At 37.6% G+C, this 27048-nt stretch overlaps 1 protein-coding gene and 1 long non-coding RNA gene across 4 annotated transcripts in view; one reads left to right on the forward strand and one right to left on the reverse strand.

Moving 5' to 3' along the window:
- The window catches only part of LOC145442037 (uncharacterized), a 118418-nt gene extending 116429 nt beyond the window's left edge, over positions 1-1989 (forward strand). The window contains exon 2 of the long non-coding RNA XR_013915932.1: positions 1870-1989. This is a non-coding gene — a long non-coding RNA (uncharacterized LOC145442037). The remainder of the gene's footprint in view (positions 1-1869) is intronic.
- On the reverse strand, positions 1561-26483 carry LOC145442032 (protein kinase C delta type-like). 3 transcript variants are annotated; one of them, XM_080320017.1, is made up of 18 exons: positions 26271-26483; positions 25350-25444; positions 25039-25155; positions 22386-22446; positions 19667-19852; positions 17777-17862; positions 16852-16889; positions 15568-15659; positions 14588-14703; positions 12770-12899; positions 11493-11641; positions 10476-10649; positions 10027-10168; positions 9144-9295; positions 6579-6767; positions 4890-5018; positions 4674-4739; positions 1561-4125 (listed from the first exon to the last, which is right to left on the reverse strand). In XM_080320017.1, the coding sequence occupies exons 1-18, from the start codon at positions 26389-26391 to the stop codon at positions 4027-4029; spliced, it is 2142 nt and encodes a 713-aa protein (XP_080176143.1). In that variant the 5' UTR covers positions 26392-26483; the 3' UTR covers positions 1561-4026. The 3 variants fall into 3 exon arrangements, with proteins under 3 accessions (XP_080176143.1, XP_080176141.1, XP_080176142.1); XM_080320015.1 differs by having other exon boundaries at positions 11493-11647; positions 12767-12899; XM_080320016.1 differs by lacking the exon at positions 17777-17862 and adding an exon at positions 18136-18215 and having other exon boundaries at positions 11493-11647; positions 12767-12899.
- Between the last annotated feature and the right edge of the window lie 565 nt (positions 26484-27048).

Below are 27048 nucleotides of genomic sequence, written 5' to 3' on the forward strand. Positions count from 1 at the left end.
TATTTACCTCTACATTCTTCCCTCGATTCCAAATGAATCACAACTTTCAAACAGCTATCAAAATGCAATGACGCAATTATGTCTTGTACTTCGAAAAATCAAGTTGACTTGAATTGCGTCTTGACTCGACTTGACTCGAGTTACTTTTGAAAATCGATTGACTTGACTTATTGACTCGAGTCAAAATGTGCAATGACTCGAGAGGACTCGTGACCCCAACACTGTGAAACACATTACGATCGAGTCAGATCGAAACAAATTTGGCATTATTCCGGATTTTGGTAAAAGGGAGGGAAGGCTAATTGGGGCTAAGTAAGAGAAGGCTAACAGTAATATGGATATACGCTTTGCTGAAATAGACATAACCTATCGTCAATTTCATAATTTCCAATATAACTCTGTGGCCCAGCGAATCACTGAAACATCCACCCTTTTACGGCTATTAATGACCGCGATATGGTTGAAACGACCCCCCTTACCAATTCTTCTAACGCAGGGGTCACCAAAGCGGTGCACCCGGGCGAACGGTTTTGGTTTCAACAGTTTCTGCTCGATTTTCAAAGTACCAGCACTGATTGACGAAATACCAATTTAACGAAATATATTGTTCACGCCATTTTAAGATTTGAGCAATAGGGAGTGTTGTGAACTTACTTAATTCCCTGAAGTGAAAACCCGATAAGACCTTTGTTATTCGTGTGAATATAGATAAGAGCAATACATCGTACGATGTTTTGTGCATATATTCTCTCGTGGCTATAATTTATATACGCATGTAATACCACGTAGACATTCATTCATTCATGATATTTCGCTGATTCGGAAGTCCGTTACATTGTCGTACGTAATTCAATAAAGTTACAAGTCGTGGAGACAGAAACAAAATATATTCGTCAGTGTGATCCATCGAATACGTGTGCAATAGACAGGCATCGTGGTACGTCAGCCGACAAGGCCGTACGGCGCGGTTACGCCGGTCCGTCAAAAGAAGAAACACGCAGCGAATTATAAACGCAGCCTTCTGGAGTCAATTATACAATTACAAACATTCGCTCTGCGTTATAACCAATAACGTGGTAACTGTCCTATTCTTCGAAGTTACCATGAAAGGCCTGTCTTGGCCACCCTAGTCTCGAGTCACAAGACTTAGACGAGTAACCAACAAAACGCGACCCGAGAGTCATTACAACCCTGGTTTCTATGCCTCTTCTTCACATCTTTTATGTAGCAGCCGTGGATCATCAGCTACATATGGAGGTCTTTTTTATTCTAGGCTAGTGGCTCTGAAACTCTATTAACCTGGCGACCGCTTCCGCTAATGTGTCTTGACCTCCGGCGAACCGCGGTTAGGAAACACTGTTCCAGGCCCTGGTGAGCGTCTTATTTCAAAGACTACTCCAAGACGTTTCGAGATCTTCCATATTTTCATTGTAACACAATCTTGTGGTGTTTTAAGGATGAAATTATCAATAATAAACTGAAATTAGGAATTTCCCACGCCTACCGCTACCACACCCGGCAATCAATCGTAACGAATCCCAAATCTTGAACAAAGCACAATAATATCACCTGCATTTATTAGTCACAAAAGAACTCACTCCTACAGTAAAGAATGCCAATAAATATCAGCGCGGAACTGCATACATCATGATTACACAAAATGCGAAAACAATCGTACTTCAGGGAAATACGATGACACACTAAAATGCGGAACGGTACATTCAAACAACAAAAAATGGCGACTGAGTGAAATCAGGGTTGTAAGGTTGTGACCATGTCAAAAAGTTCCGAGTCGTAAGTCTATTTTACTTTTTAAGTTTTGACTCGACTCATTTTCAATTCACCACCGAGTCAAGTCCGAGAGGAAAGGCTCGAATCTTAAGCCATAGTGTTTACTTGTCATTATCGAGTTCAAGCAAGATTCAACTCGCTTTTGTGAAAATCTTGGGTGACATCAAAAGCCTGTATTCATAATATACTCATTTTTCTCATTCTAAACATGTTTATTCAAACAGAACGAAGACACTTTCTGGGTCTATTTTTCAAGTAACTGTCGTGACACGCGAGACTCCGATCAAGTTATATAAAAGTTATTCTCAAACTAGGGGGGTTTGAAAGTATGTTAAGTGGGGCGCAAAGCTGCAGTCAACTGAAAACTTTTTCACGCTCTGCGCAATTCTCCCCCAATTCATAGATGATACTCTGTGTATACATGGTCCGAATTTCATATTTGAGAACTCATCAACAGTCATAACCTTCCATGCCATCAAACTATCCGTTGGTATTGCTAGCATTATGGTTGCATTTTGCGATATGACGGTGAGGGGGCATGAAATTTTTTCTTAGCATAAGGAGGGTCCAAAAGAGTTTGAGAACCACTGATATAGAATGTCTCGGAACATATAAGACTTGGCCTAGTCACGCTAAATGCCTCGCGGACAAGTCGAGTCACTACACAAATTGACTCAAGTCTAATCTAGTCATTACAACCCCGATTACAATCCACATCTCATATCGGTACCGCTGGAGTCTATACATGATACGGCCAGCATACGACTTGCTGGTGCACAAAATAAATCAGTTTTTGGAATGAGGAATATCACAATACTAATAAAATGTATAGATCTACTCTATTTACAACATTCAGAAATTACATTAACGAGGTGCAGTGAAATGACAAATAGCTACGCGCATGCTGAGTGAAACACACAATTACTATCATAAACAAATAAAATTTCTTTTGACAAGATTTTTTGAGCACTACTACTGTGAAGAAAAGGGATGAATATACAGATAGGCCTATGCAATCTCGACATATCACGGGTGTACGTAACAAATTGATTAAAAAACTCAAATAATTTATTCCAAAACGCCAACGTTGTCAGCATTGCGACTATGAGTGAAATTAACGCCGTGAATGTAAACTTGAAGTAGAAGTAGCAACTTCCAAGACATCCAAACTACTTCTAGCCAAAGTTCAAAATGATAGGTCAAACAAGTAGTTTGAGACAAGTTGATTTGGTCCGCGCTCGCATGCATGCATACTTTAGCAATTAATCATAGGCTGATAATTTCAAAATTGTACGATTGTAAGACTAACGTAAAATCACGAATGAAATTAATATATTTAGTTACCGTGAGACAGGGATTACTGCACAGTGCACACTAACGATGTTCAAAAATAACTTTATTTCCAGATTCCGGGGATTTACTGGTTATACTGTTAGGTTGTCAAAAAAACGCTGCACACCAAATGTGGCTCGATTCCAACTGGTAGACGTGAACGCACGGGAGTTTGAAAATTTCGAATTTAATTCTAAAAAATTGTTCGAAGGCAAATTTGGCGTCCAGCATTTTTTTAGGCAACCCAAGAATTTAATCAGTGAATCCCCAGAATCCGAAAAAAGGATATTTTTGAACAACCCTACTGCGCACGGTTCTTGCGACGCTTTCACTCAAAGTAATTCAGACTGATTTCTACCTTTTAAAATACAATGGTAAAAAGTATTTTACCTTAAAACTGGTCGCATAGAAGAGGAATGGTTTAAAAAACACTCGAGTGAGCAGCGCGAGTAGCCGAAACCAACCTGAGTACCCCAAAAAAATTAAGAGTACTACCTTTCTGACTAGACCCCGACTAATATCGAGTCACTTTTTGCGATTGTGCGATTTGTCACAAACTATAAGTATCCGGACTTAAAAAGTGAAAAACTGTTCAGAAACGTGAAAGCTTAGGTTTACCGCCGTGTCAAAACACTGAAATATGTCGCTAATTGAAGCAGTTGGTATTTGCGAATGTGAATTTCATCATTACGAACAAACTAATAATATGTAGAGATCAGGAGCGGAAAAGATTGTCTGAAAAAGGTGAAATCTCTGGTTTACCGCGTCAAAAGTGTGAAGTAAACAGTAAAGTGCTTAGTATAACGTGCCGTAATTTCTATCGTTGCCGTTTGCATATATTTATCTGCTTCCTTTGGAGATGTCAGTATTGGGTTGTAAAGTGCATGAGACATATTGATTTTATCATGGCTTGGTCGACAGTTCCCGGACTGCCTTGGTGTTAATGAAACTGAAATTGTTGAAGACGGCTTGGTCCAGCGTCTTGATGACCTCGCGATCGCCCTGTAGAAAGTAAATATCCAGTGCTCAGTCGTTAAACCTCCCAGAATGACTTAATTCGGATCACAAGTGTGATTTAATCGGGCTATCTGAGAGGCCAGACTGCGTGTTCACGGTTTACAATATTTTACAATGTCTACAATGTTTTCGAATTAGTTGAACAAAAGCGGTCTCTCCTGGCTTGTTTGAAAGCAAAGATCTCTGTGGCCGTGAATAGCACGTACTTATTAGCACTAGGTATACGTCGTGGACTCTACAAGGAAGTAACAAAACCTTATCTCTTTTTACAACAAGGTTATCTCAACTTCTTTATTATATACACCCTTGGGCGCCTTGGCTCTCGTCTAGCTTCGTGGCCTAGTTGGTTAGGCGTTGATTTCTGAATCCAACGATACATTACTTATTGGTTTCGCATCGCATTAAGGTCGTGTTTTTCAGTATTGAAAAGTGAAGCAAAAAGCAGCCCCTACCAACCGGTTAAACGCGGCCATTGAGCTAAAAATTCGCCCACCCCTGCAGAGTACAAATACTATGAATCGGTGACAACTTACCAATGTCAAACGAGGTTTCTCAGCAAGAAATTCTTTGTCGAAGTTGCTGTAGTCGCTTGGCGATCTCTAAAAATCAATTTCGATAGTTGTCAAGACATCCATGTCCAACTTGAGAGAAACTAGGGAAATTGATATTGAAAATTATTCCATGCCTCAACGATTTTGAATCGAGGCCTTCACAAATTGTAGCGAAACTAAAATTCAAAATCAACTCACCACTTTTGGTTTGAACGGAGGATCGATCTGCCTTTTCTCCATTCTGGGAAAATCGATGGACTTGAAAAAGGAATGGAGCTTGACATCGGAAACGACTCCCAGCCGAGATTCCGGGTCTTTAACAAGCAGCTGCGCAGAAAAGAAGGTGAACATCAGTCAGTCAGTAACGAAGTAAAGTGAAGCAAAGCAGATTGCATAATATATTCATATTTAAATATACCCAAATAAGGATCTAGAAGTTTAAACCGTTCCAAATTATACCAGAATTAGCACCGTTCACAGTTATACCGCTTTTCATCCAAATTAGAAAAGATTTAGATTTATAGCTGTCAACTTTTCCAAATTAAACTAGGATCAGATAATCAGATTATAGCCACACAGGGTTTTTCCAAATTAAATTATAATTACGCTTACTGAATCCGCGAAAAATCCAGCTGAGTAAAGCACTTTCGCTTCATAACTGGTAACATATATGCCATATATGTTGCGATCACCCAAAGGTGTCGCCGGACCAGCACATATCTCTGTGGAAATGAGTTTTCGGCACTCGTTCATATTAAATTGACAAGACACGGCCACTTATTTCAAGAAATGTAGCTGGAGAATTTGCTTTGAAATATTGAAAGTTTTCCCAATTTTTACATAAATAGTATGGTGCTATTTTCAAGAGAGGCCATTGTGTTGTTGCTTTTCACCAGTGTTGGGATCAAGTCACTTCCTTCGAGTCATGAGTCATTGCACATTTTGAGTCAAGTCAAGTCAATCGATTTTCAAAGGTGACTCGAGTCGAGTCAAGTCAAGTCAAGTCACGAGTCAAGTCAAGTTGCCTTTTCGTAGTATGTATGAGGCATGATTACGTCATTGCAATTTGCTAGCTGTCTGAAATACAGTTTGAGTGGTCATTGATTCCGAAACGATGAACGAATATAGAGTTAAATATGCACGCAAGAAGACGGTGCATCGCTCACATACGCGTAGAAGTTAGACTACATAATTGCATAGCCTTCGTTTATAGTTACCAGCCAAAATAGAGAATAGAGAAACCAATTGATAAGACGCAATACATAACCCATTTACAAATTGATATGATACCATTGTTGAGGACCATATAAACTATATTCGACTTCAATTTCAATAAAACAAGAGGTTTGGTTAAGGTGAGAACAGAGAACAGAAATATACATTTTGCTATTCTATTACTTTACTACTGCAGTTACGACAACGTAAGCTGTAAGCTTCGATCACAGCGTGTGCGCTCAATTTATTTGTGAGAGAACAATCGAGGCTCAGTGAAACGCACGGTCAGTCGGTCATTGAATGATTGGTCGCTCTCATGGGTTACGCAAGCGTTTCGTGAACAATCTGAACACATGCAAGATAAAGTGATTTTTATCGACACCGATTACTTGATGACTTGAAATTGACTCGTGAATTTTGCTCCGAGTCACGACTCAATCCATTATTTCTGATACGCCGAGTCAAGTCAGGCGAAAAAGGTGACTCGAGTCAAGTCATGTCTCGAGTCATCCCAACACTGCTTTTCACTAGCCTACAGTTCATATTTGCACAAGACAGATGACGGTTGCACGATGATAGAGCTAAACTTGAATTAAAACGGGGTGGGGGGGATCCACAGGGGTCCAAGAAGACAAAAAGACGAAGAACCACTGCTCTATCCAGTCTCATCACCTCTTTGATGCAGTTGGTGCAGTCTCTGGGCATCCACTTGGGAAAGACGGGCTCCTTGTGGACGATAGCGTTGAACAGATCCTCCTCTTCGTCGCCGTGGAACGGAGACTGCCCGAGCATCATCTCGTACAGGAGCACTCCGAACGACCACCAGTCCACCCCGAAAGTGTAACGTTTGTTTTGAAGAATCTGAGCGCCAAATGGAACATGAAAATTAGGAGCTTCTTGGAGGTACAGAACTTCAACATACGATTGAATAGTAAATTGATATTGAAATAAACCACAATATTTTAGGCTGACACTCGTCATGGGCAGGGCGAGTTTTTTTACCGAAAAAACGGAAGATTTTGACTAAAAAAAGGAAAAACTTTGACATTTTTTTTACCTTGAAAAACTTAATTTTGACAAAATTTTGCCCTCATCTATATAAATTTGGTGTTTTCACGCATAATGTTATAATTATACTACTCATCTTTTGGTTGGAACTGTCTGTCCTTACGAAGTAGTTTGGCCTGAAAAAACTTTTTGACATAAAAACTGACAAATTTTTACATGAAAAAACATCGTAATCTGGGCCTATTAAGAATTCCAGTGGTTACATCACGCATTATGGTAGATATAATTAAAATTTGTTGTAGTACAGCGGGAGATGCTTTCCTACATTCTCGGGTAGAAAGTGTCTGTCGTTACTAAGTAGCTTGCCAAGAATGGAGAAAGGACGTTCAACAGCAGCAGTTGTTAGCTGACAACCATGAAGTTGTTCGTACACTGCTGGTAACAAACCGTGTTACTTCATTCTGATAATGTTGTCTACATCACAATTTTTCATGATGCGCTTCACGATATAAGAACCAATGCCCACGCAGTCTTGCTTCAGTTAGGATGTTGCGGTACGTTGACCATGTCACTAGAGCCCGACCGATTATCGGCTCGCCGATAATATCGAGTCGATATCACGCTTGGAGAGAAATATCGGTATCGGCCATTGAAGGTAAAAAAATATCGACCATTTTCGTGACGTCACAACATGGTGGCAGAGAGTCAAGAGAAGTCGATAAAAGACGTGAGGACGGTCAATTATAAAAATAAATGGCCAAGCTGCATATAGTGCATACTGCATACAGGGTAGTAGGCGTGTCTATCTGAAAATATCATAGATAACTAACCACCGTTATGCCCCACTGACTTCGTGGGAATCCCCCTGCAGGAATCGATCACAAAAGACAGAGAGCAGCTGGATAGTGGATAGTTGTCTGCAGAAGATTTCAATCAGTAAGACAAATGAGAACTTCAATCATGCTGGACTGACCCTCGTAATGATAGAGAAAAGCGTCGCGTCGAAACATTTCCCGGTTCGGTACCAACAGAGCTAATTATACCGGTAATGTAAGGAGTCGTCTGACTGAGGCCTGCGGCTGCGGCCTGCGGGGCCACCATGATAGGAAATATGCGAGCATAGAGGGCAAGAAAATCAAGCAAACGTGGAGTAAAGCCAATAATTGATACGAAAATTTTTGATTCCATGATGACATTGGCCAATTCTGACAAAAGAGTGTAAAATATTGATCAATTCATTGTTGAAATGGTGGTCAAGGCCCATGGGGGATGGGTGGAGCAGTTGCAGACGTGGACAATTTGAGTTGTTTTGCACATTCTCTTCAGCTATTTGTTAATGATGTGCTGAAGGCTCCAGGTGCATTGTCAGAAGAATATCAATATCAATATTTGGTTAAACCATTGAAGGAAAGATACCCTGCAATTGCAAGGGAGCGCTGGAACCGAAATGAAGAAAGATTTCCTGCTGTGCCACTAACTATACTACCAAGTGAAAGATTGCTCACTGTGTTTAGTACTATATACATCATCTATGGATGGAAGACCGCAGAAGTTCACTCCTTGGAGAAAGGGCCGAGAAATTGTGCTTCGTGAACTGTAATCTGCAACTGCTGGATTGGTGCTTTTGATACATTTTGATAGTTCCTTGATCATTTATTTCATGTTCAAGCATATCAATGGCTGTAAAGTTCTGGAAAGAAATGCTCTTGAGGTGTTGAATATGGGCCTTGAGCTAGATTCCATATCTTTTGAATATCGGCTGAATATATCGGGGTTATCGGTGGAGGTACTGGATATCGGTCTTATCGGTATCGGCTCAGAAATCCAATATCGGTCGGGCTCTACATGTCACCATGTCAACCTATTTATTTCATTTTAGCGTTTATAATTCACAATGAGCACTGAGCAGGCAATGGGCCGTCTCCAAACGATAAGTTCACCGACAGTGCAAACATCTATGACACAAACGAAATGTGGGTTGCAAATATTTTTTGTCTTTGTGAACAATTTAAATAATTTTTGACCTTACGCTACAATTTTGACAAAATTTTGACTTTTTTGACATGTCGAAAAAAAATCGCCCTGTTCATGGGTAATTGTCAGTAACTAGCATAGAATTGGCAAGAACATTTGATATCAACAATCATATCACAAAGTAATCGGCCAACCAGTATAATCGGGCACGCTGTTATGAAAACACAAAACAAAAGCAAGAACAAAAAAACAGACCTCAGGAGCTATGTAATCGGGAGTCCCGCAAAACGTAGAAGCCTTATTTTTCTCGCTGATATTTTCGCGACACATGCCAAAGTCGGCGATCTTGATGTGGCCGTCCGAGTCCAGAAGCACGTTGTCTAATTTCAGATCTCGATACACGATACCTGGTACGAAATATCCGTTCAAAGAAACATTTTCAGAGTACTAGGCAGGGTTGTAATGTCTCGAGTCGCAATTTTTGGCGACTCGACTTGACTCCTTTTTTCAAATGCGGAAAATGACTCGACTTGAGTCAATTTTTGTATTGACCCGACTTGTACTCGAGTCATTGTTCCTGACTCGAACCAAGTCATATGACTCGAGACTAGGACGGCCAAGGCAGACATTTCATTGTATCTTTGAAGAATAGTAAAGTCACCACATGATTGGTATTTCGTCTATCAGTCTTGATACTCGGAAAATAGGGCCAGAAACTGTTAAGACTGAGGAAAATTACTATATTACGAATGCGAGCCATTCTATATCACTATAGCAGAGTTGAAAATGGATTGAATTGGATTGAACTGAAAACTGAACATTGAACACAATTACCTGGACTCAGACTCGAGTCAAAACACTATGACTCGGACTTGACTCGGTGGTGAATTAAAAATGACTCGACTCAAAACCATAAAGTGAGATTGACTTGTGACTTGGTTACAACCCTGGTACCGTACTAAGGTTGTCCAAAAATCTGATAAAATTGTTAGGTTGACTAAAAAAACGCTGCACACCAAATTTAACGAAATTTCAATCTGTAGAATCGAAGCTATTAGAGTTTTTTTTTTCAAATTTCACTGGCAACCCCATGAAATTGTCAAGTCACAAAACTATAAATGACACTATCTTTCGGTACCTTTTAGGTGAAGATACTGAAGACCCAGCGCAATCTCGGCCGCGTAGAATTTGGCCCGTTGCTCCGTGAACCGACCGCTGGCTTGGATGTGGAACATGAGGTCGCCGCCGTTCAGATATTCCATCACAAAGAATAAATGGTCCTGAAAAAAAAACTCAGAAAATATGACACATGATAAAAGAGCGCTTAACTAGAGGTGTCTTGTGACGAAAGGGAGCCGAAATTTACAAAGTACGATAACTTCTAATTGGAAGTAATTTGTGCCGGAAGCTTGGCAAAGACTTGAGAAGTGATGACGCGTGACCTCGGTACCACAGAGATAATGGAGTGGAATGGTACACTCCGTGAGAATATTTAATCAGCAGTTTAAATACCGTGGATTTCTCAGGAAAATAGCTGCTGCCAAAATGTTTTTCACAGTTGAAGTAGATCTGGATAACGTAACATACATTGGACTGATAAGTGCAGAATAGATGGGTGAGGTAGGGATGCTCGCAGGCCAGCGACAGAACTCGACGTTCTACGAGAGTGCATTCCACGTCGTCGTCTTCGATCACAACGTCCTTTTTCAGAGCTTTGATGGCAAAGAACTTGTTCTGGTCTTTCAATTCCGCCAACAGCACCTGCGCAAAAGATAGTTCGATTGTTGGTGCACAACGTTATTTGCAATTCTCTACTAGCCAGCCGCTGACAATTACTCGTGACGAGTGTCAGCTGAAAATATTCGGGTTCATTTTGATACAAATATAATATTCAATTGCACATTGATGTGTATAGCTGTACAGTTTTTTTTCAAATTAGACTGCAATTAAATTTATAGGAGCTATACCCGTTTCTCCAAATTAGATTAGAATTAGAATTACTGAACTCGAGAAATTTGAAATTGAATAAAGTTCAATTCGTATCAAACCATTGTTCATCCTCATTAGCACTAGAATGGAAAATGACTGTACACTAGGGCTGTTCAAAAAGACTTTTTTTCCTGAATCTTGCTGGCTAGGTGATTAAATTGTTAGATTGCCTTAAGAAACGACGCACACCAAATTTGAATTCATTCCAACCGGTAATCGCAGATTTCTTACAGTTTGAAAATTTTGAATTCACTAAGATATGCAAAAAAAAAATTTTTCACATTTTCTGTCAACCCCGTGAAATTGTTGCGCTGTCTTCAAAAACGATGAAAAATAAATTTGACTCAATTCCAACCCGTAGCAGCGGAGTTATTAGAGTTTTTCCTTGATAATTCTGGGATTGTCCTTGATTGGTGGACAATCCAAGGTAAAAAAAAACACCCAAATAATGTTGTTTCCAATTCTCTACTAGTTGCTGACAATCACTCCTGTCGAGTGTCAGCCGAAAATGTTCGGGTTCATTTCAATACCAATATACCATTCAATTGCACCTTTTTGCGGTCCACTAAAGGCCGCACCCGTAGTTTAAGAACCCCTTTCTCTAGCAGAACTCACCTTTCCAAAGCTGCCTTTACCCAACACCTTGAGCAGCTTGAAGTCGTTGCTCGTAAATCTTCTGCCGTGTTTACTAAGCCTGGGAGCCGGGACGGGACGGACAGACTGCGTCCCAGTCGAACCCTTCCAGAGCGATTCGTAGGTCTCACCTGTCCCACCAACAGAGGCCGTCAATACAGAGGTCGTTCCAGAATATGTTTACGTTAGACTTGATAGATAATTCTAGTTGCATAATTAGACTAATTACAACAAAATCCCGGTATCCTAATTCTAATCGAGCCTATTGAAATTTTTGAATTTATCATGAAAAATGGAATTAAATTTTTCAAATTTTACAGTCAACCCCATATAATTGATAAGTGGCCTAAAAGAACGATGCATAACATTTTTTGCTCGCTTCCGGCCGGTAGAAGCGAAATTATTGCAGTTGAAAGTTTTGGATTCGCAAAAATAGCCTGGATGGTGGGAAATCCCAGAATTATGAATGAAAAACTCAAATAACTTCGCTTCTACGGGTTGGAATCGCGTCGAATTTGTTTTGCATCGTTTTTGTAGACAGCTTAACAATTTCATGAGGTTTACAGTAAAATTTGAAATAATTTCATTTTTATTTATAATAAATTCAAAAATTTCAATAGACTCTGCGCGTCGCCGTATACTGGTTGGAGTCGAGCTAAATTTGGTAATCAGCGTTTTTTAGACAATCCAACAATTTAATCAGTGAATCCCCGGAATCCGAATTTTTTTTTATATTTTAGAACAAACCTAGGGTACGGACATTTGCTATTCCCATGCTCATAAGAAGGAAACGTGACTTGATTTTAGAAAATTCGTCAATTCCTAATTCTTGGAAACTTGGAAAAAACTGTAGCTACAATTCTAATTCAAGCCTAATTCGGAAATAACTGTGTAGCTTAATTCAAATTCTGCTCTGAATTTGAAAAAAAAACTTCGTAGCTGTAATTCTAATTCTAATACAATGGGGCCAAATATTGGAATTGTCAGGATATCTTTAAAAAAAAAGGTTGCACAATAAATTTGACTCAATTCCGACCTGTAAAGTTAGAAAATTTGGGATACATTGAATTAAGAGTTTACTGGCCCATGAAATGGTTAGATCGTCTGAAAAAAAAACGATGTGACAGTAAAAGATAGCATATCGGAGGAGTAAATTTTGGATTGGAAAAAAAAACAGTATTTACGCCGGGAACTTCTTTAATTAGTAGTTACAGAACTAACTTAATGTCATGATTTTGCAAAACCAAGGTGGGACTCACTCTGTGCGGGGTGCGACGCAGGGTGCGACAAGGGCCGAGGAGCTTTCGGGGGGAGTGTCGCCTTGAGCTCGACAGATTCGTATATACTCGATTCAGGCGGCGGTTGCTGAGATTTTGTCGACGTCCTCTCCTGTTTAACGGAATATCGATAATTAACAAATACGACAAAATTAGACTAGAATTAGAATGACAGTTATATCTAGACAGCGTCTTCCAAATTAGATATTCCATATTAGATTAGAATTAGAATTATAGCTACAGTTTTTTTTCATATCAGACTAGAATTAGAATTATGGCTACACAGTTTTTAGCTAAACAACTTTTTTCAAATTAGATTGGAATGATATATGATAGCTACATATTTTTACAAAATTCCATGAGATTTAGAATGATAGCTACACAGTTTTTTTCCAAATTAGATTACAATAAGATAGTTTACAAAATTATATTAGAATTAAAATTATAGCTACAGTTTTGCCATTTTAGATTAGAATTAGAATTATAGCTACAGTTTTTTTTCATATTACACAAGAATTAGAATAATAGCTACACAGTTTTTAGCTAAACAACTTTTTTCAAATTAGATTAAAATTATATATGATAGCTACATAGTTTTACAAAATTAGATGAGATTTAGAATGATAACTACACAAGTTTTTTTCCAAATTAGATTACAATTAGTATTACAGTTTTACAAAATTAAATTAGAATTAAAATTATAGCTGCACAGTTTTCCATATCAGATTATAATTAGAATTACAGTTAGTTTTTTTTCATATTAGATTAGAATGATAGCTACATAGTTTTACAAAATTAGACTAGAATTAGAACTATAGTTCACAGCCTTTTCCAAATTAGATTACAAATACAGTTATAGCTAAACCGCTTTTTCCACACCAACCTAGAATTAGATTATAATTATAATTGTGGTTAGTTTCTTTTCATATTAGATTAGAATTATAGCTACCAGTACACAAGTTTTTCCAAATTAGATTAGAATTAGAATTATAGCTACATAGTTTTACAAAATTAGACTAGAATCAGAACTATAGTTACACATCCTTTTCCAAATTAGATTACAAATACAGTTATAGCTAAACCGCTTTTTCCACACCAAACTAGAATTAGTTTATAATTAGAATTATGGTTAGTTTTTTTCATATTAGATTAGAATTATAGCTACACAGGTTTTTCCAATTTAGATTAGAATTATATATGATAGCTACATAGTTTTACAAAATTAGACTAGAATTAGAACTATAGTTACACAGCCTTTTCCAAAATAGATTACAATTACAAATTACAGATTACTAATACAGTTATAGCTAAATCGCTTTTTCCAAACCAAACTAGAATTAGATTATAATTAGAATTGCGGTTAGTTTCTTTTCATATTAGATTAGAATTATAGCTAAACAACTGTTTGCAAATTAGATTAGAATGAGAATGATCGCTATATAGTTTTACAAAGTTAGACTAGAATTAGAATTATAGTTACACAGCCTTTTCCAAATTAGATTTCAAATACAGTTATAGCTGAACCGCTTTTTCCAAATCAAACTAGAATTATAGTTTTAAAAAATTAGACTAGAATTAGAATTATAGCTACACAGCTTCTTCCAAATTAGATTACAATTAGAATTAGCGAATTACCAAATATTTTGAATTACCAGAAATCAGATTTGAATCAAAATTAGAGCTGAGAAACATTTCACAAATTAGGTCACCGCCATTTCGTTCAAATCACTCTAATTACACAACTAAAATTATCTAGTTCAAGTCTGATAACAAAGTCATGTGCCCCGGTAGGTAACTCACCTCCACGGAAGGAGCTTTATCCAATTTTTCAAGAGCGGCCGCTAGCAGAGACTGATTCACTCCGCAGGTGTGCGGCATTTTTTTGTAGCATTTGTGATGGGAGTTTGTACCGCATTCTAGGAGAGCGAAACAGATTCACAATACTTAAAGACACTCTTGGAGGTGCAGGACTTCAGTATAGAAGTGAATGGTACATTCGCATTGAATTGAATAGTATATTCATATTGAAATGAACCCGAATATTTTCGGCTGACACTCGTCAGGGGTAATCGTCAGCAACTAGTAGAGAATTGGAAAGAACATTGTATATCAACAATCGTATCACAAAATATGACGTCACCAGCATGAAATCTCGAATGAGAGAGCGTTCAATGTACTATCTTTAGGCGGTACACGAACTCCTTTAGTTGACAGAGTTTTGGTTGGTGTATTTTGATAAAAGTAGACTCCAAGGCACACAAATGGAAGTGGGAACAGCCACTCCCAACGAACCGAAATCGCATTGAAATAAACACAAATATTTTCGGATAAGACCGTTAATTCTTTGATTTATGTGCCTTGTAGTCGTCTTTTATTATCAAAATCTGCCGACCTAGTTTGTGTCAACAGAAAGAGTCTACAGATTAGCTGCAATAGTACTGTTCATCTTGATGATTCAAATTTACATATGACATCATATGTTTGGTGATTTGATGACTGTTGAATACTGATATATAAAGCTCTCAACAGAATGAGTTATGTATCATCTAAAAATAGTAGGCTACATTGAGCTTAAGCAATCTGTTTGCTTCGATCATTCAAACCTTTTAGGCCGGTGACGGCATATTTGATAATACAATTGTTGATACACAATATTCTTTCCAATTCTCTACTAGTTGCTGACGATTATCGCTGCCCCGAAAATTTTCGGGTACCTTTCAATACAAATATATACTTCAATAAGATTCAGAGCACAACTCGGAAAGCAGTAATGTTCTTACCTTGACATTTGACGCCCTGCTTGATAAGACCATAAAGCATGGATCCGCAATGGTCGCAAAACGTGGGGCGCATGTAATTGTGAACTTTGAACCTGTAAACGATGGATCAAGAGTTTTTGACATCATCGCAAAATTCTATTCCTATTTCCAGAGAGGAGGTACAGACCTTTAATATACAATTGAATAGTATATTCATATTTTCATATATTCATGCATAAAGTTCTTTGCGAGTGGCTGACTACTACCCCTGTTGAGTGTCAGCCGAAAATATTCAGGTTTATTTCAATATGAATACACTACTCAAGTTCTATTTCCTTTCATCATTTCAAAATACAAATCTGAATTTAGTTTCGCGTAGGCCTAGTCATTGCAAAACCTAAATCCAAATCTGAAGATGTTTCATTATAAGTAGGATTTGGGCAAGTATGTACCTTTTATGTGACTACGAAAAGAATATAACGCCACTTCTAAGCCACATTAAAGGTAATTTGTTATTTTTCAATCATGTCTGTTTCGTTGCACTTTGTGACAATGTTGTGGGTTGATGACGACTTCACAGGTATGTCATTTCCTGATTGTTAAAAAATATCTGTTTTTACGGACCCCGGGGATTCACTAAATTGGTAGGTTGCCTCAAAAACGCTGCACACCAAATTTGACTCGATTCCAACCAGTAGGCTATACGCCGATGAAGGGCCAATTGAAATTTTTGAATTTACGATGAATTTTTTTTTTCAATTTCAAATTTACTGTCAACCCCATAAAATTGTTTATCTGTCTACAAAAACGATGCGTAGAAGCGAAGTTATTCAAGTTTTTTGTTCATAATTATAGGATTTTCTGCAGTCTGCTATTTTTGCAATTATCCAAACCTTTCAGCTGTAATTACTTCACTTCTATCGGTTGGAATTGTGTCAAATTTGTTTCGCACCGTTTTCGTAGACAGCTCAACAATTTAATTGGCTTGACAGGAAAATTTGAAATTTTTTGTTATTTATACTAAATTCCAAAATTTCAATTGGCAAGTGCAAAAAGTATCCAAATTATAATTCACAGTGATAACATTACTCTCAACGAAAACGCACGTACAACTTAAGTACTCCAAATAACGGTATCTAACTACTCTACTGGAAGCATTACAATTAATACCCGATTAGGATTCTAGTACTCAAATCTTTATGCTCAGCTCCAGGTATGAGCAAGGTTTCCTTTGAAACTAGATAATCGGGCAATACATTGATGAGCTGATTTAGGCGATCGGATATCATCAGAAAATTTTCTCACCTATGAGGCATATTGATCTTGAATCTTTCTTTCAAGTACTGAAACGAAATTTTTCGAAAATTAACTTTTGTTCCAGACGCATTGCTTTGAGAAATGCATGATTGAAGGTTAGAATGACACAAATTTGCAAAAGATGATAGAGGTTTCTCATTCCAGAAAATGTTAATTACAAATGATTCACAACAGAATGTGATCAGTAAGTCGCAGACTTGCACAAACTACCAAACTAGTTAGTTGATAGTAACTACTGGTTTTTGAAGTAGGCCCAGTTCTAGTCCCAGCTGTGGATTCTGAAAAGCAAGCAGTTTTACTTCTAGTTTCTCATTCTGAAAAGTCAGCAGCCTAGCTCTAGTTCTGATTGGGAGATTCGAAAAGCGAGTAGTTCTAGTTCTAGAAAGTTGCTAATTTTGAAAAGTGAGTAGTTCTACTTCTAGTTATGAGATTTGAAAAGCGAGTAGTTCTAGTTCTGGGTGCTAATTTTGAAAAGTGAGCAGTTCTAGTTCTAGTTTGAGTAGTTCTAGTTCTAGCTGCTAATTTTGAAACGTGAGTACCGGTAGTTCTAGTTCTAGTAGTTCTAGTTGTAGTTGCTAATTTTGAAAAGCGAGTAGTTCTAGTTGGGTGATTTGAAAATTTAGTAGCCTAGTATAGTTGCGAGTTTTGAAAAGCGAGTAGTTCTAGTTCTAGCTGAGTTTTAAAACATTAATAGTTCTGGTCCTAGTCGCGAATATTGAAGTGACTAGTTCTAGTTCTAGTTGCAAAACCCAGTAGTTTGTACAAGTCTGTCAAGACATCCTCCAGAGGACAAGGAAAACAAACACCGTAACACAAACAAAGACGCCTATTCGGCAAAGACTACTCCTCGGACATTTTCCAGCCCGCGACTCGGAATAGCTGCAGAAATACGGCACCGACGAAACATATTTACCATCGTATGAGCAGAACCAACCGCCGTCCTGCTGCACGACATCAGGATGAAGTTGATGCATTTCTTATGCAATGAGGATCCACAATCTGATATAGCGGAGGTTAACATGCAAAAAAAAGTAAATAAATAATATCACCCAAACGAGAAATTTGCCGTGTCATAGCATTCCAGTAGGAGACATCTTAGAAAAGTATGTTAGTAAGGTACAAAAGATATCCTTTTAGTTGAAAGTGTAATGACAGTCCTGTTAAGAACAAAAAATATTTCAATAAAAAATTTTACAATGCATTTTAGTGAACGGAAACGATTATTATTAGTTGGCAGTTGAAACAAAATCCAGACAAAAGTTGAATATTTACAAGATTAATGTCGTTGGCCGAACCCACGCATACACCGAGCACGTGTTCCTTGCATCGTTTGTGAATGGCGCTCTGACAAACTTCGTATGAAACGGTTTAAATTGATTTGACACAAAATAGCAACACGCCGGAATTGAAACGATTTTTCTGCTGGCACATTAATAAAATGTTGGATTTGGTGACGGCAGCTGTATAGTTAGTAGGACAAGTTTTTGTTGCGGTCAAATCCGTGGAAAGTTGCACTCATTTTCCACAAATTATGCAGTAAAAAGTAGCATTTATGGAAAAGTTCCTTAAAATTATTACAGTAAGAGATACTCGAATTGTTCCGTATCGAAGGCACTGTAGCAAAACTCATTGCGTATCTATTAGTATAATTCCTGTATTATAATTCGGAAAAACTGTGTAGCTATCAGCAGGAGACAATTGTAATTCTACTGTAATTAGGAAAAACATGTATAGCTGTTAGTATCATTTTAATTCTAATATAATATGGAAAAAACTGTAGATATCAGAGATGAACGGATTTGAAATTTCTATGTCCTAATCAAATCTAAATCCAAAACTTCCAATCCTAATTCTAGTCCTGATCCAGAAATTTGTATATTCCAGCCCTGATCTGATATAAACTTAGAATTCATCTTAGAAAGCCCACATCTTATGCCTATAACTCTGTAAAAAGAAATAAAACGCAAGAGTGCCAAAGTAGCCTACATGACGTAACTTATGTAAGATGAAAAACTATGTCTCCGCAGGACATCAATCGCCCCGAAAATCGGTAAATCCAATCCTAATCGTGAACCATTTAAAAATGAATCTGAAATCCTAATCTAATCCTAATCCGACAAAATTTCACAAATTAGGTTTTTCCAAATCCTAATCCATGCTCATTTCTGGTAGATATCAGTATAATTCCAATTTTCATATAATTCGAAAAAATGCGTAGATATCATTATAATTCTAATTTTCATATAAGTTGGAAAAAACGGAGTAAAAATAAGTATAATTCTAATTCTTATATAGGCCTAGTTTGGGGAAAACTGTGTAGCTATCAGAATAATTTGGAACAGCTGCATAGCCATTAGTATAATTCTAATTCTAATCTAATTCGCAAAGCTGAAAATTTTCCAGTTGTTAAACTCTGGGCAGGAGCGCATTCACGATAATAAACGATCGATATTCAAGTACCTTTGCATTGCTAACCTTGTTTGTTCAATCCCCACATAAAATCTTTGCAGACCGAGCAAAAAGTCGGCTGGCGGAAAAATATAATTCGAAAAAATGCTTAGATATCATTATAATTCTAATTTTCATATAAGTTGGAAAAAACTGAGTAAAAATAAGTATAATTCTAATTCTTATATAGGCCTAGTTTGGGGAAAACTGTGTAGCTATCAGAATAATTTGGAACAGCTGCATAGCCATTAGTATAATTCTAATTCTAATCTAATTCGCAAAGCTGAAAATTTTCCAGTTGTTAAACTCTGGGCAGGAGCGCATTCACGATAATAAACGATCGATATTCAAGTACCTTTGCATTGATAACCTTGTTTGTTCAATCCCCACATAAAATCTTTGCAGACCGAGCAAAAAGTCGGCTGGCGGAAAAATTTCGCCGTGAATTCGTGTCCTTTCACGATGTGGACCTTGGCTTTTTTCATGGCGCCGCGGCGCCTCTGAATTGTCCGTTCTGGCAATTCGTTTTCCGGCATGATGTCTGCGGACAAAAGAGCAAAAGGTAAAGGCTGGGAAAAATCGAGTATCTGAGCAATTCTACTCTTAATCAAGTGACGTAATTTTCTATGTATAATGCGCAAGATTTTATCGATTTTTTTTCTTCCTAAAGTCGTGGGGTGCGCATTATGCATGGGCACAAGTCTTGAAAAAAATGTCCCTCGAAATAAAACTTGAAATCACGCCTTTCTTCTTGTTTGTTGCCAATCGCGCATCACATTCAGCCATCCTGCCCAGCGATTCGTCTGCGCTGCACAACAGCACGCAGGTTGGTTTGCCTTTTGTACACGAGCAAAATTAGGTCATTGATTGCTGCACACTCATGATTTACCGCGACAACAACAGGCCAGGTGCGCAAGATATAATCGTTGGCCTGAGCAATCGCATCTGTAATAGGCTTGGTGTGCCGGATATCGTCGCTGGCCTGAACCATCGCGTCTTGGGCCTCGCAGGCTTTGGCTCTTATCTATAATCGTTTAGAAACAGTGCCGCTAAGTGTATAATGATTAGCGATCGTTATGTCATGATGGTGACATCGCAAAACAGAATGACATCGACTTCAACGTGCGGAATTGATTTCCGCTACCGGTAATACTAAAATATAACCATCGCTGGTAACTTATCATACGCACAAGTACGTCAACACGAGAAGCTTGTATATACGGCATTTACTAATCATGTACTGCGAGTGCAGAGTGTGTACCACACATGGGCACAGGCTTAAGCTAGATGCAAGATCTTTTGAATATCAGCTGAATATATCGGGGTTATTGCTGAATGTGCCATTATTGGTATAGGTTAAAAAATCCGATATCAGTCAGGCTCTAATCCTCACCCATCAAGTCGGTATACTTTGTGATCAAATTTGAATGTTCCGGTTCAAATAACTGCAACAACGTTTCAAATTATCAGAGTGCAACCAATCTCATTACAGCACCAGGCTGGGCAATAAATTTTTCATACCACCAACCTGACCGGTAGCTAGCTTTGATAGTAGCTATCTTTTGCAAAGAAATGTTTGATGAAGCAAGATCAGAAAATTTCTCCTTCGCTTTCCATGATGTCTCATAAATAATACCGCTGACCTAACTGACCCGATGGAAGGCAAAATCGGAATGATTCAGGACATAATGCCCCCATTTAAATTACAGCAATTCGAACACTGACAATTTCAAGCAATGAGAATACCTTGAGAATCCAAAGTGTCTCAGAATTGACACAAATCGATTACCACAAAAGCTAGGACTATATACCTGAGATAGCAAAGGCCATCTTGCGAGCAATCACGAAATCCCGTAGAAATGCAAAGACTATATTCAAATATTCAAAAACTCTTGCTGATTTTAGGAATATCAGAGATTCAAATTAGATAATTCTGAACGAGTCAATGTAGTATGGTGAAAACATCAGACCGTCTAATATTTATAGCGTTACAGTAAGAAAAAATCGGAAAATTAATGAAGAATTCATGTCCACAATATTCATCTCCCCATCCGCCATAAAATAATGTGTTCGGCTAATGGGCTCACGCTACCGAACAAGATAATTTATGAAAAATCAATCAACACAGGCATCAGCAACATAATTATAATTTCACATAATTTCATAAGCAATGCATTGGCTATGGGCTACCGACATGGATATATGGAATGAGTTGAAATAGCAACAGCTGAATTGCATGGTGCAAAAGAAAGGCAATGAAGCCTTTAGTACGATAGTGTCATAATTATGTTCCATCATATCACAAGATTAGCTCAAGGTCTTTGCAATTAGCAGGATTGTGTCAAAGTGCAATCGTAGCATAACGAACATTGTGTTTGCATCACCAGTAGGCTAAAGCCTCGGACGCAACAAACTATCAAACTTATGGGAAATAGTAATATATCACAAGGTCATAGCTTGCATTGCGTGGAATATCTAGCCCTCTAAGCAGGTTGGTGTGGCAACCATTAACATTCTGTTGCCCCCTTGATGTATAGTAAGTTACATCCTGCATCATCTTGAGTCCATGTTATTGTCGCCAATTAAAAGTGGCGAGCTAAGTTGTGGTGCGCCTCACAGCTATAACACCAATGGATTCTTCGGCGATTGAACACCTCTATTACTATGGTACATTAATCATTATACTCAAGTTGTCATTGATCTGTACCAATATTCGAAGGTAAACCTAACGCTGGTTTAATTTGATTTTTGTAATGACATGATCAGTAGCCTGGTTATCGGGAGTATGCCCGAAACCCGAATTAGGCTGTACTGCTCCAATGCTTTGATATCACATCAATCTTTGTTGAATTCTAAAATATTAGACCTATAATTGTGGCACGTCAAATGTCCGCCAGCTGCAAAATTATAACGCGGCAGCTTTACGATGTCATGATGCACTTGTACTCTCGCATGGTGTCTGTAACGAATTATTTGGACAAACTACGCCAAGTAAAAACAATTTTATTCAAATACAGGTATATAAAAATATGATTTTTTCATGCCAAGAAATAATTCAAAAATATAATAATTACCTTCTTGTTCTACAAATAACTTGACTTGGACTAAAAGTTTTCCTTCTGGCTTGAGATCGAGCTGCAAAAGAGGAGAGATGAAAAGTTGGAAAACACAGACATGACAACAAGCAACGGAGCTTAGTTAAATGACTAGTATACGACCACCCATGGCATAGCCTAGTAGCCTATTGACTATTTTCTTGACTTTTGAAAAGGGATCTGTCATCTGTATAGTATGTCAAATTCACCATCTCTGATCAAAATCCATACAAATTATGACATTGATATCCACATTTGTACATCTTCTAATTCTTCCTTTTCCAAACTTAAGTTGGACTTCTTAAATACCAACAAATTGAACTACATAGTCATAGTCATACGATTCACACTATATGAGTGAATTGAAAATTTGACTCTGGTTAAAGGGTAGATTGCCTTTACAATAATAGAACCAAACAACTGTGCAAGGTTACACGAAAAATAGGTTCTCTCGCATATTCATACCGGACGGGAAGAAATAACTCAAAAATATCTCTACAAATGATTTTTGTCATATTTAACACCTTATCGACCGGTTCCATTTGTTTGTACCGTATTATATTATCGGCAGTTCACTAACAAATAACTACATGAAAATATGCTGATATGGTAGTAGCATTATTGTAGTTTCTGCATTAGTTTGAAAGATTAGTATGAAGAATCATACCTAATGACAGTTTTCCATAAACTTATACCTAGGCTGAGCAGTGAGCACAGGTGTAGCCCATTGAAACATTTCGAAATACCGTTAGTCACAGTTCCCTATGCAACTTAATTCAAAGGATATGAGTAATTTGTGACAAATTCATTGTAATAACTGAGTATCATAAACATATATGTTGCACTCCTTCACAAAATTAGTTCCACATAAGATATATAATACAGCGCTGATCATTTTCATGTCCCATTGAACCACTTCCAAGTTGGCAGATTAAGTATATTATCCATATTAAACATTGCATGAGTAAATTGTTGGTTCGATTGTTCACTCATTTCCTAGAAAGCTTTCAACTGAGTAAGACTGCCTACTCGTAACAACCAGTTGTTTATACCAAACAACAAACACAGCACAGGATACTTGTGTTGCTTACTATGGCATTTCAAGTGGTATACTTCATAAAATGTAGGCATACCAATTTTATAGTATAGTAGTAGCCTACAGTTATAGAGTTTAATGGAGCCACAATATGATGGAAAATGATACAGTATGGTCATGGCCTTTTGGGCTATATTATTTGAACTTACAAATGCATCAAAAACCTGGAACTTTTGGAAATGGAATAAAGTTTTAGACGCCTCGTGTTAGAACTATCATTAGCAAAGCAACAGTCCAACAAACAGCCACAAATCGAGACCTGATCAAGCACATTACAGATACAAGATTCAAAACAGCATACACCAAACAAGAAGCTCTGCAACTTAACATAAGCGGATAGGTCTTCCATTAAAAGTGATAACTAATTGCATCAAGAGGTATGTATTGTTTAAATATAAAATAAATTACCTATTGTCCTGAAATATGTGACCATGAAGTCAATAGTCAATAGTAAAACTGTACTGTCATACACATACACTTCTAACAGAAGTGAAGTAGCCTAATGAATTGTTGCGTCCATCTCACATTATTCACAAGATGATGATTAATCACAGTTCTGACAGGACTGACATTTCAAGAAATAACTTCTAATTCACGTTTGTGGCCATATCATCAAAAGAAATATATTAATGTTCTCTCCACAAAAAAACTGCACTTGCAGTAAATAAGTCTTACATCAGATTTAAACAAAAAAGAAATGCAATGCAACAGACAGGAAAATTACAGCAATAAACTTGTTCAAAACGCACACCAAGGCTGGGTTAGTGGTTAAGCAATCAAATGTACAGTAGGATTGTAGATGCATAGTACATTTCATTGTGACATTAAAATCATAGACTGATTACCAAAACCGTACATTAGACGGAACTGCTAGGAAACAATCAGTAGTTGCTGGAGTTATGATTGGAAACTGATTTCGTTTACCTTAACTAAAATATGTTTGTTCGGTCTGTACAGAAAAATGACGCAATGACGAGAAACACACTCATTCAGTGTAATTGAAGAAAAACAACAAGCTGAGCAATTCAACAGGCTGACTTAGAGTATATAAGTATTGGGAAAGCACCCTGCATGGGGCTATATATAGTTAATGTTTTGATATTGGCAAAACGGAAACTTACTCGGAAATTTACTCCCGTACTGAAGTGGGTATAGCTTACTTTTAGAGTAAATTATTATAATTCACATACAAAACAGTTACTTTCAAAATATTTAGTCTTCAAAAAACAGCACGAAACAATTGATTTTAGTGCGTTAGTTCAAATAACAAAAATACCATGACACTACTTAAGTTCTTAACCTAAAATAGATATCACATCAGGCCAGGAAGCAGGAGGAACTAATATCACAGCTTGTTTATCGAACTTTACAGCACAAGGTAACATAAATTGTTGTAGCAACAGGGCATCAATATTTAAGCCTACACCTGGTTCATGAAGAAAGATATAAATTGCTTTGCTGGATAAAAATTTGGTCAGTTCTACAAGTTTACATTGAAATTGCAATAAAATACAGCTCCGCCTACCCACTACTCACCCAAACGTCTGTTCCTGAACCACCGAAAGTCTGATTACGGCACTTATCAGCCAGAATCTGTAATCCGATATTACATTCCCCCAGCTGTTTGTTACTAGCGCGCTGCAAAGTCACCATCTGAAAATTTGAAAGAGTGTAAGCCTGTAAGTTATGGCAATACAGGCGATGACAGGTTTGCTATTTGGTTGCGATCGCGTGCCACATAACAGCTTTAAAAGTAGCAAGAAGATTAAAATATTGTATCAAACAATTAGACAAGAATTATCTAGTTGTTGAAGTCTACATCACGTCACCAATTATCAACTCCTGACCTGTAGTACTCGTCCATCCTTTAAATGCGAGTCGAAACAGCTATTCCATTCCGGGTATATTGTTTTTTTCTTCTGAACCAGCTGACTTCCTCTGCCTATAAATGAAAAGTACGAAATGTTGGAACAAGACATGTGAAAGGAATGACATGAATCGCAGTTTAGGTGATGGAATATAGCCAGGCATAGTTATTTTTGGCATAATTTTCAGAAATTACTTTTGGCAATTTTGACGCTGTCATGAATCGATATTTGTAGACTCTAATCCCATGTAAAACGCTTTATTTTGGTCTTTCTTTTCAAACACAAGTCACAAACCGTGCAGTGTCGACTCAGTGCCAACAAGCAGCAAGAACAAAACCTAATTGAGCAATAAACCTATAAATTAGGCCTCTCAGTCACGGATTCGAAAAATATGCTGGTTACTAAAGAAAACAAGGATCATTTACCTACTAATCGCTAGATTGCTCAATCCACAAATTAGTGGTGAATCCAAATTTAATTAGGCTACTCGTCTTTTTAGCCTTGATTTCCATTCGCCTTCTCATGGTCCCCATGGAAGCTGGTCCGCGGACCCAGTTTAAGAGTTTTGCTCTGTGCATCTGTTTTGTCGCTTGATAGAAACTGCTTTCAATTCTTGTTGATATTTTTATTAAAAAATTTACTTTTTCAAGAAGCCTTATTTTTGCCATATTCAAAATTTTATTTTTGGCTGTTTTGGCATGTGGTTCCAGAAATGCCAGAAATATATATGCCTGAATATAGCAGTAGTTGCCGATATTGATGAGCTGAGATAATATTGGTTTTAGTAATGTGTAAGCCTATGTAACATATTAGTAATTGAATTGTAATGTTATCCACTGTAGATCTCGTTAGTATTCCTGTGGGATTACTGAATCAGTGGTGTAGGAACAATTCCATTACCTTGCTGAATTATACATTCCTTGACATTCACCGCAACAAATGGATCGAACGGTTCTCCATTTTGTACAAACGACGGACCCGGTTCTGACTTGACGATTTTCACCCTCACAAACGGAGGCATGATAAAATGCTTAGTAACAGTAGCGGAACACTTGTTGAACTACAGACGTCAATACTGATCTGAAAAAAGGCAATGATGACGAATTAAAATTAGTCACAGAATCGCAAATAGGCTATATTCCTGCTAGGGACTGTTCCAACTTTTTTGAGCGCGGAGCCTCACAACGTAGGCCCCCGAATCGTGACCTAGCAGTCAAATATTCTGAGTTACCTTGCTGCAAAATTTGGAAACTATCAACTAAATACAGGCCACCATTTTCAGCTAATCACACTCTCATTGTCATCTATTTGATGCTTAAAAAGCTTCATGATCAGTAAATAAACTATCACCACTTTTGCCCAGTTCCTGTCACGGGCTGGCGTGCAATTATTAAGCCCTAGTGCTCGTAGCGACAGATTCAATTAATATTAACAATCAATTTATAAAATTTCATCACGGTGTAATCAGAGTAGTTTACGTCTACCGGAATTTCCCATGTATAATACTTACATTATATTCAATTTTTGTCCTAAAATCGGGGGGGTGTATTATACATAGGTACAAGAATTTTGAACAAATTACCCTCGAAAGAAAACTTGCAATTACACATTTATTCTGTTTGTAGTCAATCGCACATCACATCCAGCGATCGTGCCCGGACTTGGGTGGAAATTTGAT

This window comes from Botryllus schlosseri, chromosome 6 (genome assembly GCF_051294905.1).
Source record: "Botryllus schlosseri isolate E-star chromosome 6, Bs_hap1, whole genome shotgun sequence".
NCBI classification, from domain to species: domain Eukaryota; kingdom Metazoa; phylum Chordata; class Ascidiacea; order Stolidobranchia; family Styelidae; genus Botryllus; species Botryllus schlosseri.

Excerpts from the sequence above, each read along its gene's own strand:
- LOC145442032 (XM_080320015.1), bottom strand. The coding sequence starts at position 26,391 with ATGCCTCCGTTTGTGAGGGTGAAAATCGTCAAGTCAGAACCGGGTCCG. Across the intron at positions 11,648-12,766 it reads GTCGCACCCCGCACAGAGTG|GGACAGGTGAGACCTACGAA; the intron begins AGTCCCACCTTG and ends CCTCTGTTGGTG. Across the intron at positions 4,740-4,889 it reads CTCCGTTCAAACCAAAAGTG|AGATCGCCAAGCGACTACAG; the intron begins GTGAGTTGATTT and ends ATTGATTTTTAG.